This window comes from Dipodomys spectabilis, unplaced genomic scaffold, assembly GCF_019054845.1.
Source record: "Dipodomys spectabilis isolate Male_0828 unplaced genomic scaffold, ASM1905484v1 ptg000230l, whole genome shotgun sequence".
In the NCBI taxonomy this organism is placed as follows: domain Eukaryota; kingdom Metazoa; phylum Chordata; class Mammalia; order Rodentia; family Heteromyidae; genus Dipodomys; species Dipodomys spectabilis.
Genome location: NW_024870907.1, coordinates 2272803 through 2300261, shown reverse-complemented (window position 1 = coordinate 2300261; position 27459 = coordinate 2272803). Strand labels below are relative to the sequence as shown.

Below are 27459 nucleotides of genomic sequence, written 5' to 3'. Positions count from 1 at the left end.
ATAAGCATTTCATGGGGACTTTTCTGCCCAGGCTGGTTTTGAACCGTGATCCTCAGATTTCAGCCCCCTGAGTAGCTAGGATTTCAGGCATGAGCCATCAGTGCCCAGCTATCATAGGTATTCTTGAAACAGTATAGGGAGTCCCAGTTTGTAGAGTATTGTGAAGTGTTTGTCCTGAAGGGTTGTGTGTAAAATAGTAACAGCCAGTCTCTAGTGCTCCTACTACTTACTCCATGCTGCTTTTCTCTGCACACCAAGCAATTCTCCAGTGCGTGCCAACTGGGTAGCCTACAGTTCAACTCAGCTCATCTGAACTATGGGTTCACTATCCCCACTTCATACACCAGTCTCAATCTCCAGCTGGTGACTTGTGCCTTTGAATAACCACATATAAATCAAGGTTCTCAGGACCCCTCCTCAGATTTCATTAATGTGCCAGAGCTGTTTACAGAACCCCAGGAAACATTTTACTTTCATTTATTATGATAGACACTTGAATAGGAGAGTTATTACAGGTAAGTAGAAGGGGCCCGGGAGCTTCCAAGTACTCCCAGATGTACACCATCCAAGGACCTCCACATGTCCACCAGCCTGAAAGCCCTCCCAATGCTCTCACAGCTCAGAAACTTTCATAGGGGATTTATTACACATGTGCAGTTGGTGAACGACTCCCCCTTCTGCAGAAAATGAGCAGGTTTGAAAGTTCTAAGATCCTAATCATGGCTCAGTTCTTCTGGTGAACAGCCCCTTCCAAAGCCACTGAATCACCTCATTACGTGACTCTCACCAGGTGACAGATGATGCTCCTGTTACCTGGAAGGTATGAGGGCATAGGAACTCTGTGAGGAACCTGGGAAAAGGCCAAATGTTTACATTTTCCTAGCACCCACCTGTATTTCAAGAAATTACAAGCATTTTAGGAGCTCTGTGCCAGGAACTGGGACTTAAAGCCCAAGATAGATAATTCTTATTGTAGTATCGCAAGGGGCACTACATTTCGTCTGTTGCGGTAGACATAGTTGCAGTATTTGAGGTGCTGAAAGAAGAAAGTCTGTGAAGGAAAAGACCGTCTCAGGTCTGACTCAGAGCATCAAAATCTTGGGAAAGCCAGTGGCTCATGCCTGTAATCCTAGTTATTCAGGAGGCTGAGATAGGAAGATCAAGGTTTGAAGTAAGCCCAGTCCAATAAGACTCTTGTCTCCAATGAACACCAGAAAAGCCAGGAATGGATCCGTGGCTCAAGTGGTAGAGTGCTAGCTTTGAGCAAAGAAAAAGTTCAAGGACAGCTTCCAGGCCCAGAGTTCAAGCCCCAGGACTCACTAAAAAAGTAAGAAAGTGGTTGTATGTGAATGTGCCAAAGGACAGTGGGATGATCGGGGCACTGTTGGCCAGCCAGCCTTGATACCTTGGAGTCCTTGGGCTTTAGACTGTCCCTTCCATCCTCCTCCTCTTGCCCCAAGGATTTCCTAATTGTCTGAGCTCATTCACCCTGGGTCACGGTCTGGCATGTTCTGTACTATGGAAATTAAGTCTTCTCTTAGTAGCCAATGCTTGCTATTTCTTTTCATTGTGTAGCCCCTAGTTACACCAGGTGTTTGGTTTGAAGCTTCCTGTTTTTAAATGAAGAGTCTTAAGTGTTGTTTGGGGTGATTATTTTGAATGGGTAGTATTGTCATAATTAGCTCTCCAACTCAGTTGCTAGGTAAGCAATGGTTTCCACATTGGGGCTCTATTGAGAAACATTAGGATGCACACTCAGGTCTAACCTCGTCCTACCTGAGCATACCCCTGTCAGCAGCAAGGGCCCACTGTGAATGTGACCATCTGCTTCCCATGCCCAGCTGCCTCCTGGGATAGATTGTCAAGGGATGAGAACTTGCCATGGAGGTGGGAATGCTCTACATTTGTGTCTTGTACAGCAGCCAGAGCCAGAGATGACCACTGGACTAATGGGACTAAGGGGAAAAAAAACTTTTCTTGACAGTTCTGAGGTTTGAACTTAGAGCCTGTACTTGATTGGCACGCCTCTAGCCCTCTTTCAGTTATTTTTCATAGAACCTTGTGGTTTTTGCCTGGGTTAGCCTCAGACTTTAACCCTTCTGCCTGCTTAGTTGGGAATCAGGCATGTTTACAGCACACTGTGGCTTGTTCTTTGAAATAGGATCTTGTTAACTCCCCTTCCCCTTGAGCTAGCCTCATATCACAATCCTCCAATCTCTGTGGAGGCCTCCCACATAGCTAGGGTTAGAAGTATAAGCCACCACTCCTGGCCTGGATTTTTTTTTAACTTAAAGTGTCTTTGTGTGACTTGTAACTGGATAACACAGACTTAGAGTCTACCCTGATCAAACCAGGTAGTATGGTTGCAGTTCTTAGGAAAGGACCAAGGTGGTGGGGACATCTCTCCTCTAAGGAAAGCTTGCCACACCATCTCTCTATTCCAGCCAGAAGCCAGTCATGTTTGCCTACCCTGTTAACCTGGCAACATCCCTTAATGGGAGATGGTGGTGAGAGGGAGGTTTGAGCTAGGTTGAGACAAGGCTGTTGGCCCCAGATGTGCACTCTGCCCTTCTGAGTGCAGAGTTGGAACCATAGAAGCAGCTTCAGACATGAAGGCGATCTGGCCCTGACATCTGTCACCAATGATGGCCAGGGTTGATTGTGCTGATAGAACTAAATAGACTGTTTCTTCTTTATCCCTCACTGCCCCATGTGTGTCTTTCCCAAAGCTGTGTATTCAGTTGAAGAAGAGAAACTTCCTTGGTAGAGAGGAGGGCTGTTCTTTGGTTACAGGTAGCTTCAGTCTTCTGCTAAAAGTTCTAAACATGCTCTGATGAAGCATCACAAGAAGGCCACATCATGAGCAGTACAGTGTTTGTTTATTCAATTATTCACTTATTTGCATGAGAGTGAGCGTGTGTGCTTACGCACGCATATGTGCACGCTCATTTGCACATGCCCAGGTGCCAGTCCTGGGGCTTGAACACTCAGCCTGGGTGTTGGCTTTGAGGGTTTTTTTGCACAAGGCTAGTGTTCTATCACTTGAGCCACAGCTCTTATCCAGCTTTTTGCTGGAGTCTCACTGACTTTCTTGCTGGAACTGGCTTCAAACTGTGATCTTCAGATCTCAGCCTCTTGAATAACTAGGCTTACAGATGTGATCACCAACACCTGACCCATATCAATTTTTTTAATAACCCAAGTTGCCAGGACCCAGAAGCTTGCTTCTCAAAAATTCTTATATCTTACATCTAGGAAAAATATTTGACTGACTTTCTAGCCATAATCATGATAATCCTTGGGTTTAAGCAATCTTCTGTTCAGTAGAGTAAGGAACGGTGTAACTTTTTTGGGGGGTGGGGGGCCCGATCGTGGGGCCTGAATTCTGAGCCTGGGCGTTGTTCCTCAGCCTTTCAGCTCAAGGCTAGTGCTCTACCACTTGAGCCACAGCGCCACTTCCGGCTTTTTTTCTTTTTGCTTATGTGGTGCTGAGGAATCAAACCCAGGGCCTCAGGCATGCGAGGCAAGCACTCTACCACTGAGCCACCTTCCCAGCCCTGTACAGAACTTTTGTATTGTTTTTTTGTCAGTCGTGGGGATTGAACTCTGGGCTTGGGCACTGTCCCTCAGCCCTTCAGCTCAAGCCTAGTGCTCTACTACTTGAGCTGCAGCACCACTTCTGGTTTTCTGAGTGGTCGATTGGATATAAGTGTCTCATGGACTTTCCTGCCTGGGCTGGCTTTGAACCGAGATCCTCAGATCTCAGTCTCCTGAGTAGCTAGGATTACAGGTGTGAACCACCGGCACCTGGCTAACATTTATATTTCTACCTTGTTTTTAGTCACCCAAACCCAGTGTGTTGATGTGTCAGAGAAAACTATTATTGCTAGGATGTTTCCATGGAAACAGGCTTTGTCTTTTGAGGGTGTCTGATGCCAGAATGATATCCTGCATTTCTGACATCACCATAGCTGTTGCATGCGGCTTGTTGTATCATAGACACAAGATGTGGCTCCAAGTGGAGAATGCAGTAATAAGAACATGAGTTCTGGTTGTGGTTGTTTGGCAATACTAGAGTTTGAACTCGGGGCCTTGCACTTGCTGAACAGGTGCTCTATCTCTATACCAGATCCACTATGCCAGTTCCTTTTTGTATTGGTTATTTTCAAGATAGGGTCTCATTTTACGACTGAACCAGGCTTTAGTTTTCATGTTTGTATTTTTCTGTGTGTCTTGGATAAGTCATTTTGTAGCTTTTCTGTCCAGGCTGGCCTTGAACTGTGATCCCTGATTTCCCCCTCCCAAGTAGCTAGGATTATAGGCTTAAGCCACCATACCGAGCGTGCGTGCGCGCGCGCGCGCGCGCGCGCGTGTGTGTGTGTGTGTGTGTGTGTGTGCGCGCGCGCGCGTGTGTGCGTGTGTGTGTAATGTTTTAATGTATTTAATGCAGTGAGCTACAATAATTAAGACAGAACGGGGAAAGGGGCTGTAGTAGCTCATGAATAATTCCACTGTGCATAAAGAATCTTGCCTGGAGGGGATTTTTTTTTTTTTTAACTCATGAAGAAACACAGCTTGGAATTTCACTCTGCAGCCACCTTTATAGCAACATGCTAAAGCTGCTCTTTCTGCTGCAGACTTTGATCTTGAAGTAGTGGGGTCAGAGCCCTGAGTGGGTTATTACAGAACAAGGGTCTGGCCTCTCCCTGAGGGGACTGCTGTCTGCTTCACAGACCAATCCTAGTGCCTGTTATGCCCTCCATGTGCTCCAGGAGCTTGAGCCTTCCTTCAGCAAGGCTGTGTCTCAGTCCTCCAACACTCCACTCCCCCGCCCTGCCCCATCCCCCACCCCTTACCCAGTGTGAGAATGTCAGCGCACTGAGGAAGATGCAGCTGAGCTGAACACAGCATCGGGTGCGCAGCACATCCAACAGACATGAGACCCCTCTCCCCTTGTTTTTCTTGTCTCATTTTTGAGGTCACCATCCTCCACCTGAGGTGTGAGTATCTGCAGCTTTATGAGCATCTTAGGGAAGATGCTCAGCAGTCGTGAGTCTCCACCCCTCCACCTTTGAGCTTCACAATGAAAGTTGTGTGGCCACCTTGTGAGTGCAATGATCTGACAAGCTGTGTGCTTTTTGACTCCTGTGGAAATGCTCACCAGCTCCTCTGTGAAGTGTAGGGTAGCGCCCGGGCCTTAGAGCAAACGAAGTCTGGCTGCTTGACCACAGCAGTGGCCAGGCACCTGACCCAGTCCTCAGAAAGGATGTCACTGCATTTATTGTGCCTGGTTTGAGATAACAAAGGAGAGGCTCCTCTACCTTGCCAGGTTCAGAGCTCTAGCTCGTTTCTAGCTCATGCCAGGAATGAGAATTGAAGTTTCTCATGGCCCAACATCCACATGAAAACAGAAAAGATGATTTACCTATAAAGTGTTCCTGCAAGGGCAGAGGTGGACACTGTCTCTAATCGGCTTGTATATGTATGTGGGTATGTGTGCCAGTCCTGGGGCTTGAACTCAGAGCCTGGGTGCTATCCCTGAGATTTTTCACTCAAGACTAGCACTCTACCACTTTTGGCTTTTTTTGGTGGTTAAATAAGAGTCTCACGAACTTTCATGCTCAGCCTGTCTTTGAACCAAGATCCTCAGATCTCAGCCTCCTGAGTAACAAGTATTACAGGCATGAGCCACCAGCACCCAAATTATTTAGATAGACAGACAGACAGACAGACAGATCATTTCCAGAAAGCCTAACACTAGCTCCATTTGTTCTTAATATGTACCTACACTGTTTTCTCTTTTGCTTTTAACTCAGAAGGAAAGTGTTTTCTAACTTTAGACATTATTTTACTAATAGCTTGTCATAGCTGGTCACTGAGGCAAGTAAACCACCTATGCCTTTATGAGGGTGCTCTTTGTTCTGATCATGGCCCTCATTTTCTCTTCTGTAAACTGTGACATCAGATTGGCCAAGCTCTACAGGTGCCATGGCCCAGGCAAGAGACTAGGGGCGTGGAATTGCCCAAGCCCAGGTAAGGAGAGAGTGCTTCCCCAAGCTCTAGTTGTATGACTCCTGCTGTTCTTAAACTCTCTGGCAGATTGGCACAGCAGGAGTCTCGGTCATGCTATATACTTGAGGGTTTTGAATTAACACATTGCATTTACTGATATGCTTGCTTGTTGCTTGCTAAAGGAGGGTCCTGGCAGTTAGTGACCATTGGCTGACTTCTTGGCCCTGGGAGCTGAGAAGGCTACTGCCCTACCCCTCTGCCAAGATAGTTCAAACTCCAAAGGCAGATGAGTGGGTGTTAGCTAGATGCCAAACTAACTACTTGGAAAGCTGAAAGTGGAAGAATTGCAGTTCAAGGCCAGCCCAGACGTACACAAGACCCTTTCTCAACCAATAGTGAGGCATGGTGGCATGCACTGTCATCCCACCTATGATGGAAACCTTCAAATAGACAAATCAGTTAAGGCCCATATCTAGACAGGAAGTAAGAAGCCTATCTAAAAAATAAAACAGCCCAAGATCTAAAGCCAGTTGCATTGGCTCAAGCCTATAATCCTAGGTACTTGGGAAATAGAGATTGAGGGATCGAGGCCAGGCCAGGCAAAAGGAAGTTTGCAAGACTCCACCTTAACCAGTGATGAATGTGGTGGCACCTGCTTAGTGTTCCAGCTACTGAGAAAGCACAGTGGCTGGGTGGGGTGCATTTCATCTCCAGAGACATGGGGAAGCACAAATGAAGATCACAGCCCAGTGAGCGTAGGCAAAAGCTGAGACCTTTCTCAAAAATAACCAGTGTTGGGGCTGGAAAGGTGGCTCAGTGGTAGACTGCTTGCCTAGCATGCATTAAGCCCTGGGTTCAATTCCTCAGTACCACATACACAGAAAAAGCTGGAAGTGGCGCTATGGCTCAAGTGGTAAAGTGCTAGCCTTGAGCAAAAGAAGCTCAAGGACAGTGTTCTGGCCCTGAGTTCAAGCCCGACTGGCAAAATCAAAGTAAAAAATAACCAATGTAAAAAGGGGCTGGAGGCATGAGTCAGGAGAGTACCAGCCTGACACACTTGAGGCCCTGAGTTCAAACCTTAGTAGTACCAAAAAAATCCTCACAAAATTATGAAAGCATCTTTTTGATTTTCCAGATACTAAGTGAAAGTTTCACTATGTCTTTATTACTGTTCAACTTGGGTTCATAGGCCGCTACTCAGGATCTCAGTTTAAACTGGCTAAAGCATAAATTTAATAAGGGTAAGTATCATGACTGCTTCCTGCCATGGTGCCTGGGCACTCTGAGAATCTGTGATCAATATTTATTAACATTCTGCCACCATGTCCTGCACCAGTAACCTGGATGTGGGTCTGTGGAACTGTAGTGTACAGAGTGAACTCATTAATTAGATTTTCTTACTGTGTTCCATGCACTATCCTTGTGCCACAGCGCTTGACTCACCTGGCAGCAGATGTGTCCTTGCTGTCGTTAAGGGTGCTGTCAACAAGTTAAAAATTGGAATGAATCGTTTTTCCTTCGAGGATAAAAAGCACCCTCATGGGCTTTGGGCCTCCTCTGAAGCATTCAGTGAGGAATACGTGATTTGTGTTAGGTGTGTCTCTAGGCCTTGTGGGATACACATGAGAGCACAGCACTCGGGCCTGATCACCTTTCTGTCTTGAACAGGTGGCTTTCTGTACAGATTTCAAATGTTTCAAATGCCTTGAGCTTGTGGGTGGGGTTAGCTGAGATTTGAGGATGGTTACAGTAACTATTTGAACTTTGTCTTTGATTATTAAATATGTCATCGTGGAAATGTAGAAGAAAATAAGGAAAATTTAAAAGAAAAACAAAAATTGGATAATCTTACCCAAAGATAACTCTCCCTATTACATTTTGGTAGCTGTCCTACTTTTTTTTTTAACACATGTAAAAGATTTTAATGAAATTAGGACATATACCCTATAGTTTTGAGCATCTAGTCCTTCTAGCAGTTTTGTATCATAAGTATATTCCTGTATTATTTTAAAATTTTAGATTTGTGTGTGTGTTTGTGTGTGTGTGTGTGTGTGTGCCCGTGTGCCCTACAACTTGAGCTATAAAGCCACCAAGCATCCTTTTTGGTTTTGTCTTTGTTTTTTCCAGGCCTGGGCACTTGAGGGTTTTGTTGTTGTTCGTTTTTGTTTTTTATCAAGGCTAGTGTTTGACCACTTAAGTGAGCCATAGGTCCATTTCAGGCTTTTTTTGGTGGTTGGTTGGAGATGAAGGTCTCACGAACTTTTCTACCCAGGCTGGCTATGAACTGAGATCTTTAGATCTCAGCCTCCTGAATAGGTAGGTAGGATTACAGGTGTGTGTCACCAGCACTTGGTTTTATTTTGTTTTTAAGAAAGAATCCCAATAATTTTCTGTGTATGTGTCCATCCTGGGGTTTGAACTCAAGGCCTGGATGATGTCCTTGAGCTTTTGTGCTCAAGGCTAGTGTTCTACCACTTGAGCCACAACTTTAACTTTACTTCATCCTTTTGGTAGTTAATTGGAGATGAAAGTCTCATGGACTTCCCTGCCTAGGCTGGCTTTGAACCACAGACCTTAGATTGCAGTAGCTAGGAGTAGCTAGGATTTTAGGCATGAGCCACCAGCACCCAGCTCAATAATTTTTGTGGTTTTGTTTGTTTTTTGTCAGTTGTGGGGCCTGAACTCTGGGCCTGGGCGCTGTTCCTCACCTCTTCAACTCAAGGCTAGCGCTCTACCACTTGAGCCACAGCACTACTTCCAGCTTTTTTTGCTTATGTGGTGCTAAGGAGTCAAACCCAAGGCTTCATGATACGAAGCAAGCACTCTACCATTGAGCCACCTTCCCAGCCCCACTTTTGTTAATTTTTAAGAAACGCTTTTGGTAGTGCTGGGACTCGAACTCAGAACCTCACATTTCCTTGGCTAGACTGGTGCTAGATTGGTGTTCTACCATTGGAGCTATGCCTCTAACCCTGCTTTTTTGCTGATTATTTTTGAGACAGAACCTGGTGAGCTTTTAAGTCATTCTGTCAAGTAAAGTTATGGTGGTTTGTTTGGAGTGTTGCTTATGTGTTCCTGTTTGAAGTCACAGCATTGTCACACTTTGATCCAGCTGTGCCAGTGTGCCCAAGTTCCATATAACTGTCTCCTTCTGTCTTACAGATTGTTTGCTGCATGAAGAGAACTTCTCGGTGAGGTGCCCCAAGCACAAGGTGAGTCACGGGCCCCAGTAGCCTTTGCTTCCAGTGGGGCTGCCTCCTCCTGAGAAACCTAAAGGCCAGGCTTGGAGGACCTTACCCAGGCCTGTCCCACCTACACTCCTGGCACTGAGAACATGGAGAGGCATTGTGCTGAAGGGATCCTCAAAGAATGGAGCCAAATACCCTTGGGGTATGAAGGAACCCGGAGGGTTATGGTATTTTGGAGAGCATTATCAGTTCATTAAAAGAAATTAGAAGATCAAGATCAGTGGAACTACTGATTTCTACTTTAATTTAGTAGACACCCAGTCCACAGGTTGATCATATGGTGAGCTGTGCAGAATTTCCCAGAATAGAGAATAGAGCCATCTCCTTTCTCTCCCAGAGTATGTGCAGCAGAAACACCCTGATAATGCAGGTAGTCTCTCCAAGAACGGGTCTCTTGGTCACCTCTTTTAGGAAGACAAGGAGACCAACATTCTGTTTCTGAGCTGACATTGATGGGGGCGGGGGGGATGGGTTAAAGAGCCACAAGGATTGGGATGAAGCTCCAAGCTGTGGCTCCCTGCCTGGCTGAGGTCACACTGACACCTTGTGGTCACTGGAACTCACAGTCTCATTCTCCAGTTAGAGCCAGAAAATACTAGAAAGAACCGTCTGTCCTTAAAAAGCTCCTGAAAGACGCCTATGCTTTTCTTCCCAAATCATTTCCAGAACTAGACCCAGGATCTGACAAAATTTTCTTTGCTTTTGTGTATGGTCATATTTTGCCTCAGAAAGCCCGTCTGGGTGTCTCCTGTTTGTCATTCAGTACTGACTCTGCTTTTTCTTTCCTTTTCCATGCACCATTCCCGTCCTCACCTCTTCCCCCACCTTTCCCACACTGTCTGTCTTCTGTCCCTCTGTCCATCTCTTGGTTTTGCTGGCATCAGCCTCCCCTTCCATGCCCTCTCCCCCCCTTGCAGAACAAGAACGCAAAAGGCAGCCTCAGCACAGAGCAGTCGGAGCGGGGGTGAGGGGGGCAGTGCGCGCGTGGGAATGGAGAGGACAGCAAGCACAGGTGAGTTGGGGCTGGCCTGGCTCCCACCACTCCCGCCCAGCTCTCAGCAAGTGCCATGGCCTCTGGCCTCCTGCTTGCCCGCGCCACACCACCAGTGTCGAATCCTGTGAACTGTCGGCATCAGATGGAGAAAATAGCTTTCTGTTATCCAGCTCCCCAGAATAGCTGTGATGAGGCACATAAAATTGTTCACTATCATTGCTCCTGAAGGCAGTGTGACAGCGTGACAGCCGCTAGGACGATCCTGTGGGTGGGGATCCTCTGGCAGCAGTCCACCCTTTTCTCTGTTCCAGAGAGGGACCAAGTCAGAGGTCTCTCTCTTTTTTTGGTCAGTGATGGGGCTTGGGCTCTGTCCCTCAGCTCTCCGGCCCACGGCTACCACTTGAGCCACAGTGCCACTGGAAGTTTTCTGGTGACTTATTGGAGATAAGAGTTTCGTGGACTTCTCCTGCTCAGGCTGGCTTTGAACCGCCATCCTCAGATCCCAGCCTCCTGAGTAGCTAGGATTACAGGCATGAGCCACTGATCCCCGGCTCAGAGGTCTCTTCTTTTTAATTGACTACATTCTTCTTTTTAATTGACTATATTTCTGTAAAACTTAGAGAGGGGGGATTGTTAGTTTTGTTATTTGGAAAAAAGAAAATTCAAGGTTTATTACTTGAAATACACCCCACTCCTTTTCAAAGGGGAAAAAATTTTCAGAAAGACTTTAAATCTCAAGCAGTTGTGCTGTGCTGTGGTTGCATGTTGGGTGGGAATGTGGCAAGGCTGTCCCTGCATGCACCTCTAGAGAACAGAATTACAAGTTTCGGGCTTCTGGAAGCATGATCTCCATTGTCCTGAGCTTGCTGCTGCTCCCTCCCTCCCCCGCTGCCCTGCTCAGTTACTGTAGGATGAGAAAATTAAGAGTGTAAAGAAGAAGAGAGAAATGGTATAGTGTGTGGTGTTGGCTACTGAAGGCAGGGGAACAGCTATGTTGGGGAGTTCTCTGAGGTGTGTTTCTCTGTAAATGAGGGCCTTCTATGTGGACTAGAAATCTGAGTCCCCACAGTCACGCACTGCATTCCCTGAGTATTGTGAGACATACCCTCATTGCTGGTTAGAACTGGGAGGTTTCTGCCTTTCTCCAGAATATTCAACAATAATTTGAGAGAACAGTTGAGTTCATCTCAGAGTTTGGTGAAAAGTGTGTATTCCAGGCTGTATACACGCTGACTTCACAGAAGGCCCCTTGGCTCCACTGTGGGATGAGTCTGCTGCTTCCTGGGAGGGATGTTGAGTGCTTTGCTAGTGTTTTTCTCTTTACCTCTTGGAGGGAGCAGAGTGGTAGAGGTAAGTGGAAGATGTTTTACATGTTTATGGGTCACAGGAACCAAATGAGAAAACCTATAGACTTTACGTAAGGCATCAAATGGCCTGTGCATTTCCAGAAGCCCTGGCTTCCTGCACTGGTGCTATGTCCCCTGGGCAAGATGGTGGTGTGGGTGATGGTTGGAGCACTGCTTGCTTTTACCCTTCTGCATGTTCCAACGCAAGGGTATTTCTGTCATCAGTGCCTCTGGCATGCCCCATGGTCAAGCTCTGTAGGGGCCACCAGGTATAAGTCCAAGTATGTTTTAGTTTTGTCGAGCCTGTGTTTGAGAAAGAGTGTCTTGGCTCGATGGGCAGGTCTCTTGGGGATTTAGGCCATCATTCTTGGGCCTATCAAGAATGGTAAACATCCCCTCTGTCTTCCCCGGCTCCATCACACAGAGAGCATGTCCTTCTGAAGTGCTCTCATCAGCTATTCCTAACTTCTCAGTCCAGTTTACACCAAGGGCAGTCACTGCCCTTCACACCCAGCATGCACCACAGGATTGTGTGGATGCCCCAGTGGTCCTCGAGAAGCACTCATCTTGAAGTCCTTGCTGGGAGCAGAGTCACCATCACTGGGGACTAGGACAGGCAGGGAAGGGACAGCGGGCATGCACATGTGACCCGTCTCTAGCACTCCACTTTCTCACACAGTGGTGTGCAAAGTGCTCTGTGACAGGGGTAAGGCCACTTACTGTCTCTTTTTCAGTTTTGTTGGTGGCCAAGGTGGTTGTTCGTGAGGTTTTTGTTTGGTTGTTTCGTTTGGCCTGGGTGCTGTCCCTGAGCTCTCTTTTGCTCAAAGCCATCACTCTTATCACTTTGAGCCACAGCACCACTTCCAGTTTTCTGGTGGTTAATTGGAGATAAGAATCTCATGGACTTTCCTGTCCGGGGGCTTTGAACCATGATCCTCAGATTTCAGCCTCCTGAGTAGAGGATGACAGGTGTGAGATACCAGTGCCCGGCTTCAGTTTGTGTTATAAGAGAGGAATGGTAGTGCCAACCCTGTGAGGGTGCAGCTAGGCCTCACGAGTACAGCGTGCTCACTGCCATACACTCTCCTAGCGTGAGTTTCCTTCAGCCAGAGCTGGAGAGATCAACACGCCACAGATGGGACCTTGAAGCTGTGCTCTGTAGAGCAGAAAATACCAGTTCCCCATTTCCGAGGATGAGGAAGCTGTATGATGGGCCTGTGGTTGTGTGTCTGGCCTTGGTGAAATTGTTCACTCTCTGGCCTCATTGTGGCTAGTAGACGAGGGACCTGGACAGTGGGATCCTTGGACTGGGGGTCCTTGTCATGTAAAAAAGGAGAACACAGGCTGACTCTCCATTCTGGGCTCAAGGGGACACCACAGGCTCACACATCCTGCATGGAGAAGAGGGACAGCATCCTCCCTGCCCCAGTGGCCAGGCAGCATGCAGCCCATCCACAGGACACACCCTCTGGAGTCTTCCTCCAGTGGAGTCCTGAAGCTGCACTCCCAGAGGAGAGCTCCAGTCTGTCCATGTCTCCTGGCTGGTGTCAACTCGAGTTTGTGTCCTATCTGCTGTGACTACCAGCTCCATTTGAAGCCCTTTGTCACAGCAGCAAGCACATCTCCCCCCAGCACCATCCCTTGCTTCAAAGGTTCTTGTCACAGTTGGAATAAAATCCAGACTCTTTGCCTTGCCTTCAAAACCAGTGGGACTCAGTGGCAAAGTGCTCCAACCACTGGCTGCTCTGGTGCCAGGCTTCCTCCCGCTGGGCTTGTGCATGTTCACATCCCTGTGCAAGAAGCACTTTGCCTGCCCAGCTCACACAGTAGGCTCCAGCTCATCTTCTGAGTCTCAACTTCAAGGTCACTTCCTCAGAGACGCCCTCCATTTTCTAGTCCCTGTCTAAATGAAAGTCCTCTCCTCCTTCTGCAGCATTGCTGGACACTCGAGAAGTCAAGGTCCTTTGGAGGCTCATGGTCCAGACCAGAGCAGAGGGCCTGACGAAATCGTCTATAAAGCTCCAAATGCTAGAACTAGCTTTCTTTCCCATTCTCCCTCCTGAAGGGACAGCGGCTTCCCCTCACCCCCAACTGTTGGGCTTTGATCTCAGGGCCTTGTGCTTGCCAGGCACTCACTGTACCACTGAGCCCCACACCCAGCCCTTTTCTGCTTTATTTTTCTGGTACAGTATTACGTTTTTCCTGGTACCAGCCTTGGACCAAGATCTACCTGTGGTTTCTCATCTGTTTGGGATTATGGGTTTGTATTACCATGCCTGTCAACTTATTTGTTGACATGTTTCACTACCTTTTTGTTCAGCTGGCCTCAAACTGTGATCCTCCCAATCCCTGGCCTCCCAGGTAACTAGTGTGAGGCATTTCAGCCAAGCCAGGGACAGTATGTGTATGTTTGTACGTATGTGTGTGTGTGTAAAGTGGGGTTTGAATTCACAGCCTTACACACTTGGCTTTTTCACTCAATGCTGACACTCTACTACTTGAGCCACGCTCCACTTAAAGGGACAGCATTTAAGAAGTAACTCTACAGATTTTTTTTTTTTTGGGGGGGGGGGGGGAGTCCGGTCATGGGGCCTGAACTCTGGGCCTGGGCACTGTCCCTCAACTCTTCAGCTCAAGGCTAGCACTCTACTACTTGAGCCACAGTGCCACTTCCAGCTTTTTTTTTTTTTTTTTTTTTTTTTAGGAAATATACATTTTTTCCCCCTCATTCCATCTTTTTATTTATTTATTTTTTTTTTTTTTTGTCGGTCGTGGGGCTTGAACTCTGGGCCTGGGCGCTGTCCCTCAGCTCTTCAGCTCAAGGCGAGCGCTCTACCACTTGAGCTACAGCGCCACTTCCATCCAGCTTTTTTTTTTTTTTTTTTTTCTGCTTATGTGGTGCTAAGGAATCGAACTCAGGGCCTCATGCATGTAAGGCAAGCGCTCTTCCACTGAGCCACCTTCCCAGCCCAACTCTACAGATATTACAGGTCCCATCACAATTAGGATGTGTTTGGGTCAGTGTACTCAGTGGAAAGCTCTCTGTTGGGAAAGCTGGACTGTGGAGCCCAAGACAAGATGCTGGAGAGTTGCCAATACCTGTGTTACCATACAGCTCTGTGCCACCAAAGGAGCCAGGTTATCTAGAACCAACTGGCCAAGCAGACAGCCCCATTTTGAGGTTGGGAGCTGGTCTGGAGCTACCAGCCCCATTTTGAGGTTGGGAGCTGGTCTGGAGCTACCCTTCTGAGTAGTAGTATGGGATGGTGGTCCAAGCCTGAGCTGAGCACTGTCCTGCCCTTCCTCTACAAGCATACCTTTAAAAGGGGGCTGTGGCATCTGACCTCAGATCACTCCCCCTGCTCATTCCTAGAAGCACCCATTAGCTCTGCCCTTGTGATTTCCCAAGTGCCTGTGGTTCCTGGAAAGGGCATCAGAGAACCCTTTCTCCGTGTCCTTTGCTGAGGCAGAGGAGAATCTCCCTGGGATGGTGGGAGCAGTCCCGTGCAGAGAGGAGGAGTCCGGAGCACATTTACGAGGGAAGCCATGCTGTTGTGGGTGCATGCTGAGATTGACAGGATGGCTCAGTTGCTGGCCCATATGCCCAGGGCCTTGCAATTTAAAGTACTAGGGTTTATTTTTAACTCCAGGGTGTTGGCTCTGGACTGTCATCTCTGCAAAGTGTCTTCCTGCTTATTGGTATTTTCTGTCAAGCAGAAGTCTCCTTTTTGGCAGGGGTGAATATATTATATATGTGCGCTTGTGAATTCTTAGCTCCTGCACACACACAGCCTGCTTAACAGTTTGCACATTAGTAAGTTTTATTGGGGCAGGAGTGGGAGAGTGAGTCTGCCATTTCCTGAGGCTTATTTGTTGGTAGAGGGCACCAGAAAGGATTTAAGGAAGAAGAAAGGGGTGTCGTAGGGACACAAGTCATAGTTCTGATTGGCTTCCGGATGGGAAGACCACCATCAATATCCACTTCTAGTGTGCTTTTTCTGGACTAACTTCTTGGAAGCTTTGGTGTTTACTGAGACATTTGTACATGAGATGGGTCGTGAAGCATTCTGAGATGGCCTTGGTACACTTGTCTTCTGCGTGGGTCATTGGGCCCAAGTTTGGGCCCAGATGTTAAGGTCCATCTATCCCTGCGGAGCCAGGAAGAATGACACCTCCAGCTCTGTGCGGTGCAAAAATCAGGCTGTGGGCTGCCCACCCTGTCAGGCAGGTCTCTGGGAAGAGTGCTTTGATATGGTTATGAGAAGGTTCTTCCACAGATGGTCTGGACACTCTAGGTTCAGTCACAGCTGGGTTGTCTTCGGCCACCTCTGTGAAAACTGCCACCAGTGGCTGAGTCACCATCCCTGAAGTTCAAGGAATTTTCTCCTGCCTTTGTTTCTTCTATACAGAGAAGGTGACCTGTCAGGAGAGGCCTCAAAGTCTGATTCCACACCTACCTTCTTAGATCACCTCTGTCTTCCACCTTGCTTCAAGTTCAAAGCAAGTCAGCCTCACACCCACAAAGGGGTCTGAGCATGAAGTCCCTGCCAAAGGCCATTTGCCAGCGCCACTGAAAAGGGATTGTGGCTGGCGGGACCAGGTACCAGCCCCCACACTCAGTGTCTGCTGCTTGTCTTCCAGGTGAGACTGTGGAGATGAGAAGGTGGTGGACACTCGTAAGGGAATGGAATTGTCCTGCCGTGCAGCCACACCCCACCCTGCCCCGCCCCACCGCGCCTGCCCATGCCAGCACTTCCTTCCTGTGTTCTCACATCACACTCAACTGGTGACACCACAGGAAAGAAAGACACAAGATGTTGGAATGGCTATTTCCATGGACACAATCTCCATAGTGACAATGTGGGGGGAGGGGGGAAGGGTGGGCTCATGGGAAAAGGGGGGGGATAAAGGGAGGGATAAAAAATATATATATATAAATCTATTTTTAGTCTGGAAAGACTTTGTTTAAATGAAAGGTGCGCTATCCCTTTTGATTCTATTTTAAAATTATCTAGTTAAAGGACTCCAAATTTGTTCCCATGACAGTGAAATTTAAATGTGAATTGAACTGAACAAGCTCTCATCTCATAAAGGATGGGATGTGGCTTTGATCTTTAGCCTGTCTCACACCAAGTCAGAGAACACTAGACCCAGGACTAAAAGAGCAGACAGACCACAACTGGGCCTTCATCTTGTCACAAGGGAAGGTTCTGGGGGGAGGGAAAGGGGGTTTCAAGAGTGGAGGAATGATGTTTAAACATAAAAGTCATTTTTTTTTTCTTTGCCAGAAACACTACTTATTTATTCTTTTTTAAAGTTTTATCTTTTTGGGGGGTAAAATTGGCAGATGCCCCAAGGTCGTGGCTGAGCCCTGGGTAACTGTGGCTGGTGAGATCCCTGAGAGCCCCCGTCTGGGGCCCTCTGTCCTTGGTACATTCCAGGCAGCTGCACCCAGGCTCATGGGGACCCAAGGAGGCCTAGGCAGTCCTGCCCGAGAGTAGGCAGGGGCTGGGACGAATGTGTGTGCGAACCAGGTGGGTGGGTTAAGCTGACCAGAAAACACCCACTTAGCTGTTATTTTCTTTTTGCTTTCATTTTTATAATGGGAAAGGGGGGCTGTTAAGTGTCAGCTCCATGCTATGTGATTATGTTGTTTTGTTTTGTTTTGTAAATTGTATAATTTTTAAATATCTAAGTTTTAAAAAAATGAAAAAAAGTACAAAAAAAATCTTGTTAAGGCCTTAAGAAGGGGTTAGTGCATCTTTCAGGGGTCACTCTGCCGTGGGGATAAAATAGCTGTTTCACAAACAGTTTTATTTAAAAAAACAAAAAACAAAAAAATCAAAAAATAATAAACTTCATTTTAACCTTGTTTCCTCTATTATTTACTATGAAGTGGATGTGTCTCTTCCTTCCCTCACATCAGCCGCCATTAGGGTTCCTCAGCTGCTCCCAAGGAGAATGAACCCAGCAGCCCTAGTCCCCTCCATCCCAGCCTCAGAGAAGGCCAACAGATCTCGGCTGCCCATGCAGACACTGGGATTTATCCAAATATGAGGACATATTTTTGAATCGACATGATTTTAAAGATTATAAAAGTATAATGCAATGTTAATGGACTTTTGGGGAGAACAAATATCAGAGAAATGTGAGGTGGAAATAAGCTCTTGTGTGCTCATCAATTTGGGTTGCAGAAATGGCAGATTAATTTCAGCCTAATGGCTACATCAAGCCGTGCAGTCCATTTCTCATTTCTTTGCCAGGATGGGGGCGTGGGTGGGTGTGCAGCGCCAGCCGTGGGACTATGTACAGGCAGCTACGGCAAGACCTGCATAGAAATGATTCTTGAGCAGGTTGGCTTCCATTCTAGTCTTGACTTGGATTAACACAGGTAGAATGAAATTAATCGATTTCAGATGTCAAGGACTAAATCACAAAACTTGAAAAATATGTATCTTGAAAAATTTTCCTGCTGGCTGATGTTTGGCACTTTGCCTTTAACTCTTTTGTTCCTTTGAAGTTGCTGATGGTGCCTCAAGGTGTAGCACTCATTATTTCTGGCGTTATTTCTGGTGCCTTTAAGTTGGCTTCAGAAATGACCTTGAGCTGAGACATGACCCTGTTTACCACTTGCCCAGAGTCCAGCTGTAACCTCTGGCACCTCAACTTGTAAAGCCCAGCATATGTTGTAAAAGATCATGTATGTATGTATATAGGTATGCGTGTATGTGTGTGTGTGTGTGTGTATGTACATGCATGAGTAGGCGCCCACGTACGTATGCGTGCATGTGTACTAGTCCTGAACTTGAGCTCAGGGCTGGAAACTATCCTTTAGCTTTTTTTTTTTTTTTTTTTTTTTTTTGCCCAAGGCTGGCACTGTACCACTTAAGCCACATCCCCATTTCTGGCTTTTTGGTGGTTAATTGGAGATAAGGGTCTCACCGACTTTCCTGTCTGGGTTAGCTCTGAACCACAGTCATATCTCAACCTCCTGAGTAGCTAGAATTACAGGCTGGAGCCACCAGCAGTTTCAGGTCCACAGCAGTATACTGAGCAGAAGATATTCCCACATGCCCACTCCCCACACAGGTACAATCTCCTGCACTGATGAACCTATATCACGCCGCATGGGCAACCATCAAGCCTGCAGCTCACATCACGTTTCACCCTGGTGGTGTTTGTATGTAATACGGGTATGGACAAATAGGGAGTTAAAGGGAAATTTCAGATTTGAAAGATTTTTTTTGGGGGGGGGTCCGGTCGTGGGGCCTGAACTCTGGGCCTGGGCGCTGTCCCTCAGCTCTTCAGCTCAAGGCTAGCGCTCTACCACTTGAACCACAGAGCCACTTCTGGCTTTTTTCTTTCTTCTTATGTGGTGCTGAGGAATCGAACCCAGGGCCTCAGGCATGCAAGGCAAGCGCTCTACCACTGAGCCACCTTCCCAGCCCTTGAAAGATTTTTTTTTTTTTTTAAATTATCATTATTAGAACTACATACAGTCAACCTCATTGCATTCAAAATTTAGGGTTACAATTATTTAAAAAACGTTTTTTTAATCATACTTTTAGCCAGGCACTGGTGGCTCATAACTATAATCTAGCTTTTCAGGAGGCTGAGATCTGGGAATTATGGTTCAAAACCAGTCAGGGTGGTAAAATCGATGAGACTCTCCTCCAATTAACCACCAAAAGGTCAGAAGTAGAACTGTGGCTCAAGAGGTATAACACCTGTCTTGAGGGATAAAGCTCAAGGACAGTACCTAGACTGAGTTCAAACCCTAATACTAGCAAATAAATATGTAAATAAATCACCATCTAAAAAGTAAATATTACAGGTACCAGTGGCTCACTGTGATCCTAACTACTCAGGAGGGTGAGATCTTGAGGATTGCAGCTCAGCCAGCCCAGGCAGGAAAGGTCAAGAGACTCTTATCTCCAATAAACTACTCAGAAAAGCCCCGAAATGATGCTGCGGCTCAAGTGTTAGAGCATTAGCCTTGAGCACAAAGAGGCTCAGGGACAGTGCCCAGGCCCTAAGCTCAAGCCCCAGGACTGGTCACAAAAAAGAAAAAAAAAAGATGCTGATCTTGATCTTCTGAAGCCTTTAGTTGTAGAGTGTTACCTTCTTCCACCTGGTGCCAGCCTGTAGGATTGCAGCCCCAAAGGCTCCAGCTTGGCATCCAGCACCAGCCAGAACTTGGCACACAGGTCCTACCCTGTCTTCTCTTCCTGAGTAGGAGCTGAGAATTGGGAATTTCCTCTCAATTGCACCGCTGTGCCAGGCAGGCAGAATGACAGAGGTCCTAGTTCCTGTGCTGGCTGAGAACTGTAGCTATGTAAGTGGTCTCTAGAATTCTCACAAAAATATTGGGCTCATAGGGCCCTTTTGGAGGACAGTGGTCCAGAGGTCCTAGTCTGCCTCTTGGCTGCAGGATTATGAAGTGCCTCACGTGGCACCATGTAAAGCACCCACCTGTGCACAAGGCATTCTACCCCATGACACAGGAGGCCCCATGTAGGAAGAGGGCAGACCCAGGTATGGTCTATTGAAATAATTGATCCTGGGAGCTTTTGCAGTGGCCATTTCTGGACAATCTCGTGCAGAGCTTTGCGTGTGTTTCAGACATGGACCCTGCTTCTGTGTGGTGACTTTGATCTCACTAACGTGCTTTCTTCTTTGCTCTGGGGACACAAGGCCACCTGTCCTGATGGCTGTGGGGATGGTAAACCAGTTGGCACAGCAATGTGACCAACCAGCAGTGCCTAATGTAAGTACCAATCTTTGGAAAATACATTCTGGTTTTGCAGGTTTTCCTCCAACTACCATATCCTAAGCATAGGCCCCTGGCCTGAAGAGGGCATTACCTTTTTTATAGCCTTTGTGTCACAGCCCTTTAATACCTGTTTAGTCTGGCTGCAAGCTGAAAAGGGCCAGATAACCAGGAATGCCTTTGCTAGCCCCACTATGTATTTTTGGTAGTGTAAGGTAAACATTGCTGCCTAGCTAGACACGGTTGGCTCATGCCTGTAATTCTAGCTACTCAGGAGGCTGAGATCTGAGGATGGCAGTTCAAAGCCAGTCTGGAAAGGAAAGTCCATGGGACTCTTATCTCCAATAAACTCAGAAAAAGCTGGAAGTGGTACTGTGGCTCAAGTGGTAGAGCACTAGTCTTGAGCACAGAGAGGCTCAGGGACAGAGCTCAGGCCCTGAGTTCAAGCACCAGAATCAGCAAAAAAAATAAATAAAGTTGTTGCTACGAAGCAAGCACAATCACCTGAGGCTAGGTGAAGAGCCATAGACCAGACCCTAGAAAGCCATAGTATGTAATTGTGTCTTCCTTACAGAGCACTTGAGAGACTTCCACACTAGTCTCCATACCTGCAGAGTCCCAGAATGCAGCAGCCTCTCTGCTCTACCTTCACCTGTACAGGCCATCCAGTGGACTCGATCCTGCAGTCCAAGTAGCACGGTCTGCAGTGGCAGCTGAATGAGGTCTCTGAGACAGTCTACTGCAGGCTGAGGTAAGGTCCCTGGGCCCCTCAAAGCACAGCTGGCATGGTCTATTAGCTGCCTGCCCTTTCTAGACCTCCTCAGACTCATGTACCTTAGATCAGGGATCCACCTGTCATCTGTTCCCATTCTCCTAGTGCCTGGTGCAGCACAACCTGCCAGGATGTGTGCACCTCCGCCCTCAGGTCCCGTCCATATCCCTGTGTGACAGGAAAGACAGGACCTTTGAGTGGGCCCCAACCATCTTGGCTGGTCCTTCTGCCCCTCTGCTTACACAGCACAAACATTTTGGCTGAAGTCAGAGGACAGAGGGCAGCCTCAGCTCATTTATAAGGAAATAACAAAGCTGCCAGTCAGCAGCAGGCAGCCATGGAGCTGCTGCAGGAGGGAGCACTGTGGCCCCATGGCTCTGGCCATCTTCCTGTTCCTGGTGGGCCTGATAGGTCGGTGCCAGTACTGGGCTGCTCGCTACCCACCAGGCCCTGTGCCACTGCCAGGGCTGGGCAACCTGCTGCAGATGGGTTTAAAAAACCTGCCATACTGCTTCTACAAGGTGAAGAGCTGGTGGTAGGCAGCAGAGGGCACGTGGATGCCTGCAGAGACAGTGCTGGGAAGCCACAGGCCACAGAGGCTCCCTGGGGAGGGCACTACAGGGCCTGATGACAGTCTGGGCTTTCCAAGACCAATGTGTGGAAGGGCAAAGGCCAAGGGGTGACGTGGTAGCAGGTTTGGGATGCACAGAGCAGAAGTTGTGTACTCCCCAGGTCTTCCTAGACTATCCGAGGGGCCAGGGCATTGGGCAGCATTTCAGTTGGGCATCAGGTAGAGAGAGGTGCAGCAGCCACTGACATCTGCTGCTCTGGAGTCTTGGGCTTCTTGCTCCTCTGAGAGCCTGTGTTTCCTCCTCTGCACAAAGATATTAAGGAACCTGGCTTGCAGGGTTGTAGGCAAAGTGGCTACGTCTAATGTGGGTCCTCTTTAATCTGAGAGGATATGGCCCCCAAAATAAAGACGTTAGATCTCTGGCTGAGGATGTAACTCAGAGGTAGAACACTTGCCCGGCAAATGGAAAGCCCTCTTTAATCCCACCCCCCCTCCTAAAAAAAAAAAAAAAAATCCTTGACTCAAAATACTTTTTCCCAAAGGCTTGTGCATTGAGCCTGGGTCCAGCAGTCTAGCAGAAGTCCTCCACTACCAGTGCTCTGATCCTCTGCCTGCAGCTCCAAAGTTGACTGGGGGATTTGTTCAGCCTGCAGTTGACCTGGAAGCCAGTGGTGGAAGTGGTGGTCATCAGCAGGCTGGAAGCTGTGCATGAGGCACTGCTGACCACCCGCCAATGCCCATCTATGAACACCTGGGCCTTGGACTGAGGTCCAGAGTTGAAGAGCAGCAGGGCAGAGTCAGCCCCCTAGCCCAACAAGGGGGCCAAAGGAAGGATAGGGGTACCTGGAGGGAGAGAGGGTGTAATGTAGGAAAGCCAGAGTCAGGTGCCATTGGCTCACACCTGTAATCCTAGCTACTCAGAGGCTGAGATGTGGGGATCAAGGTGTGAAGCCAGCCCAGAAAGCAAAGTTTGTAAGACTCTTTTTTATCTCCATTTAACTGCCATAAAACCCACAAGTGGATCTGTGGTTCTAGTGGTAGAGTGCTAGCCTTGAGAGAAAAAGCTAAGCACTGCATTAAAGCCCAAACCAGCACACACACAAATGTAGTTCAAAACCAGCTTAGACTACATAGCAAGAGTACATATACATAGCAAGACCTGAAGCCAGGCACTGGTAGTTCAAGCCTTTAATTCCAGCTACTCAGGAGCCTGTGACTATAATCCTAGTTACTAAGGAGGCAGAAATCTGTGGATCACAGTTATAAGCCAGCCTGTGCAGAAAAAGTCTGTAAAATTCTTACCTCCAATAAACTACCAAAAAAAAAAAAGCCAGAAATGGAGCTGTGGCTCAAATGGTAGAGTGCTAGCCTTGAGCAAAGAAGCTCAAGGACAGCACTCAGGCCCTGAGTTCAAGCCCCAGGACCAGCACCAAAAAAGAAACACCAAAGGACCTGTATAAGCATGTGGGAGGGGCTGGGAAGGTGGCTCAGCGGTAGAGCGCTTGCCTTGCATGCATGAGGTCCTGGGTTCGATTCCTTAGCACCACATAAGCAAAAAGAAAAAAGCCAGAAGTGGCGCTGTGGCTCAAGTGGTAGAGCGCTAGACTTGAGCTGAAGAGGTGAGGGACAGCGCCCAGGCCCAGAGTTCAGGCCCCACGACCGGACCAAAAAAAAAAAGCATGTGGGAGTCAAAGACAGACCTATCTGAAGGAGAGGAATGGTACAGGTGGCCAAGGAGAGGTCAAGAATACTTCTTCACAGCACATATCCGTTGCCCATAGGGGTGGTCTTTGTGCCCTGCAGATCTGCCTGGCATGAACAGCAGTGGGTGACCAAGGAGGCCCAGCTGCCTCTGTGCAGCCCTCCCTGAGCAGACAGGTTGGGGATGGGCTGGGGGAATGAGGCAGGAGGCAGTAACAGGAGCAACACATCACCAGCGGCACCACTCCCAGGTCTCCCCTTCAGCCCCAACGCCCTCCTGAACAAAGCTGTGGGACATGACCGCCTCCCTCGTCCACGCCCACTGCTTCAAGTATGATAACCATCTGACCCAGTTGTTAGATCTCATGGAGGAGAATATGAAGAAGGAAGCTGGTTTTGTTCCAGAGATGGGAGACGCAGGGCATTCCACGGGTCAGGTCTCCCATGGGAGGAGTTGCACTCACAGGTGATGGGGAAATCACTGCAGGGATAGAACTCTGGAACTGGGCAACTTTGGGCAACTTCAGACCACAGCAGGAATGGGTGAGGCGGCCCTGGATCAGAGGATCCCCAGAGGTAACTGCCTGTGTCCCAGTCCCTGTTGGAAACCCTATATAGAAGCTGCTGCAGCAGAGGCAGGCAGATCTTTGTATACAGTGGACTAGGCTGAGCCCAGAAGGACTCCACCCCTCTGTGCTCTCACAGCGGCTGAACACAGCCCAGTGCTCCTGCACATCCCACAAGGTGCAGCACTTTACAGACATCAGCCCACTTAGTTTGCCCCACATGATGTCCCATGACATGGAAGTACAGGGCTTCCTCGTCCCTAAGGTAGGCCTGAGTCTTCCTGCTCCATCAGATAAAAGGATGTACGCGGGCCAAGGCAGTGGCTGTGTGCTTGGGTGAGGTCTCGGTGTCCCCTGTACCTCTCATGAATACACCTCTCACCAGGGCACCACGCTCGTCACCAGCCTGTCCTTGATGCTGAAGGATGAGCACATCTGGGAGCAGCCCTTCCGCTTCCACCCCACGCATTTCCTGGACACCCAGGGCCGCTTTGTGAAGCCCGCGGCCTTCATGCCCTTCTCAGCAGGTGTGGGGTGCTGGCTCCCTGTCCCCTGGCTGGAGTAGCTGGGAGGGGGCCCCCAGCTCCAGCTGACCATCCCCACTTGCTGTCCCGCATGTCTCAGGAAGCCCCTGGCATGCATGGAGCATTTCCTCATCTGCCCCCAGCAGCGCTTCCTGGTGCCGCAGGCCAGCCCCAGCCCAGTAACTTTGGGGTCTTTATCTTTCCTACTGACCCATGGCCCTACCAGCTCTGTGTTGTATCATGTTAGTCAAATCCTGAATCTGTCCCTCAGGATGGCCACAGTACACAATAAACGGATGTACTGCTTGCCATACAGATTCTTGATCTAACCCTGTGCTTGTCTGTGATAGGTTCTGAGCTAACAAACTGCTGCTATCACCCTACCTCGGCCCTCCACCAGGTCCCACTCAACAGATGACAGCTCATCCAAGTCACCAATGGGGACCCATCTCTGCTTACTGAGTTAGTGACATCCTCTAGGCAGGTTTCTACTGGTTATCACCCTAGCTTGATGGCAGATGGGATTTGGGGGCCCCAAGGCTCCTTCTCAATATAGTGAGTTCCAAGAAGAGCTCACAGAACTAGAGGCTGTGATATTCATGGTTATGGTTGATGCAGCACAAGAATAGAGGAAAGTGATTAGCAGTAAAGACTCCAGGGACGAAGTCTGGGGGTGGGGTGGGGGAACACAACTTCTAGTTGTCTATCTGAGTTTTATCTAGATACAGGCTAGATCTCCAGTCATAATACTAAGTGTTTGTCAATCTTATTCACTTCAAAGAACCAACTTTTGATTCATTAATACTTTGTATAGTTTTTAAGTCTCTGTTTTATACATTTCTATCCTAATCTTTATTATTTCTTTCTGTCTGCTGATTTGGGGTTTGGGTTGCTCTTTTCTAGGAGCTCAAGGTACATCATGGAGCTATTGATTGACATCTCTGGGTTTGATTGTTATGTAGGTACTTAAAGCTACGAACTTTCCTCAGCGCTGTCTTTGCAGGCTCCTAAGGTTCAGGTAAGTTACACTTCCATTTTCATTAGATTCTGGTAATTTTGGGATTTCCCTCCCTTATATTCTTCACTCAGGTCCATTTATCATTGAGGTCCAGTTATTATGTCTTGGAATATTTTTTTCTAGTTTATTTTGCTACTGGGTTTTATTCCATTATAGTCTGATGGAATACAAGGAATTTTTTCAATTATCTTATGTTAAGTTTGTCCTCAGCTGTCCCTCAGCTCTTCAGCTCAAGGCTAGCACTTTACCACTTGAGCCACAGCACCACTTCCGGCCTTTTCTTTTTGCTTATGTGGTGCTGAGGAATCAAACCTAGGGCCTCATGCATTCAAGGCAAGCGCTCTACCACTGAGCCACCTTCCCAGCCCCCATGAGACTCTTATCTCCAATAAACCACTCGAAAACCGGAAGTGGCGCTGTGGCTCAAGTGGTAGAGCACTAGCCTTGAGCTGAAGAGCACAGGAACAGCACCCAAGCCCAGAGTTCAAGCCTGGGCTTAAGTTCAAGGGCTGTGGTTTAAGTGGTAGAGTGCTGACCTTGAACAAGAAGCTTGAGGACAGTGCCCAGGCCCTGAGTTCAAGCCCCACGAATGGCAAAAAAGAAAAAAAATAAGAAAAAGAAAAGAAATATACCTTGTGCAGCTGCTATGTAAAATACTCTGAAGATAGTAATGATTCCACCTGGTCTATTTTTTTTTTTCTTTTTAACCATAGCTGGTGCTCTACCATTTGAGCCATGCCTCTACTTCTTGCCTTTTGCTGGTTAATTGTACATGAAAATCTCACAGATTTCTCTTCTGAGCTGTCTAAGAACTGTGATCCTTGGTTCTCAGCCTCCTAAGTTACTAGGATTTCAGGTATGAGCTACCGGCGCCTGGCTCAGATTGTATATATTTTTATGTAGAATTAATGCCATTAACATTCCTCATGGAGTCCACATTGGCTAATTCATTCAACATAATCTCCTCAAAACTATTTCAGAGAACTGGACGCTAATAGCTTATGCCTGTAATCCTAGCTACTCAGAAGGCTGAGATCTGAGGATTGTGGTTCAAGCCAGCCCAGGTAGGAAAGTCTGTGAGACTTATCTCCAATGAACCACCAGAAAACCAGAATTGGTGCTGTGGCTCAAGTGGTAGAGTGCTAGCCTTGAGCTGAAGAGCTCAAGGACAGTACCCAGCCCAGAGTTCAAGCCCCATGACTGACAAAAAAGAAAAAAGCAAAAACTGAAACTATGCTTTAGATAACTCCCAGAAGGCTGATCTTGCTCCCATGGGGTCTTTCTGGTCTATGTCTAGAGTATTCTGCTGCCTGTAATCTCCTGTGCCCCTGTGCCTGTGGGATTGCAGCTCCAAAGGCCCTGGCCTGGCATCCAGACAAGCCAGAACATGGCACACAGATCCCACCCTCCTTTCTGTTCCTAAGGAGGAGCTGGGAATTGGGTGTTTCCTCCCAAAAATATAGCTGTGTCAGGCAAGTAGACAGAGGCCCAAAAGATGCTAGAACATTCTTGATCCTTCTGGCCCCGTGCTTCAGAAGTGGTTCTAGAACTCTCATAAAGGTGTTTGGGAGTCAGTGCCAGTGTGTCACATATACAGTTTAGCTACTCTGGAGGCTGAGATCTGATAATTGGGTTTAGATCCAGCATAGACAGATAAAAGAGCCTCTTATTAACCAGTAAAAAGCCTCTGTGGACCTATGGATCAGCTTGTAGAGTACTAGTTATGAGCAAAAAACATGAGCAAGAATGCAAAGCCCAGAGTTCAAGCCCCAGTACCACTGCACATGAGTGTGTGCATATGCATGCACACACGCGTGCACACACATAACAAAGTTCAGGTCCCATCGGGCCCTTTAAGGCAATAGCTGGGCATTTGTGGCTCACGCCTGTAATCCTAGCTACTCAGGAGGCTGAGATCTGAGGATCGCGTGTTCAAA

General features: G+C 47.8%; 1 protein-coding gene and 1 pseudogene across 4 annotated transcripts in view; both read left to right on the top strand.

Annotated features, from left to right (window-relative positions):
- Positions 1-17472, top strand: part of Tcf20 (transcription factor 20) — a 177665-nt gene extending 160193 nt beyond the window's left edge. For 2 of the 4 annotated variants that reach the window (XM_042697941.1, XM_042697942.1), the window contains exons 4-6: positions 9175-9224; positions 10145-10272; positions 16242-16461. In XM_042697941.1, the coding sequence (XP_042553875.1) occupies positions 9175-9224; positions 10145-10228 (134 nt within the window). In that variant the 3' untranslated portion in view covers positions 10229-10272; positions 16242-16461. Of the gene's footprint in view, positions 1-9174; positions 9225-10144; positions 10273-16241 lie in introns of all 4 variants that reach the window. The other 2 variants (XM_042697943.1, XM_042697944.1) reach the window with 2 other exon arrangements.
- Positions 17473-21513: 4041 nt separating this feature from the next.
- Positions 21514-24922, top strand: LOC122123559 (annotated as a pseudogene).
- Positions 24923-27459: the final 2537 nt, after the last annotated feature.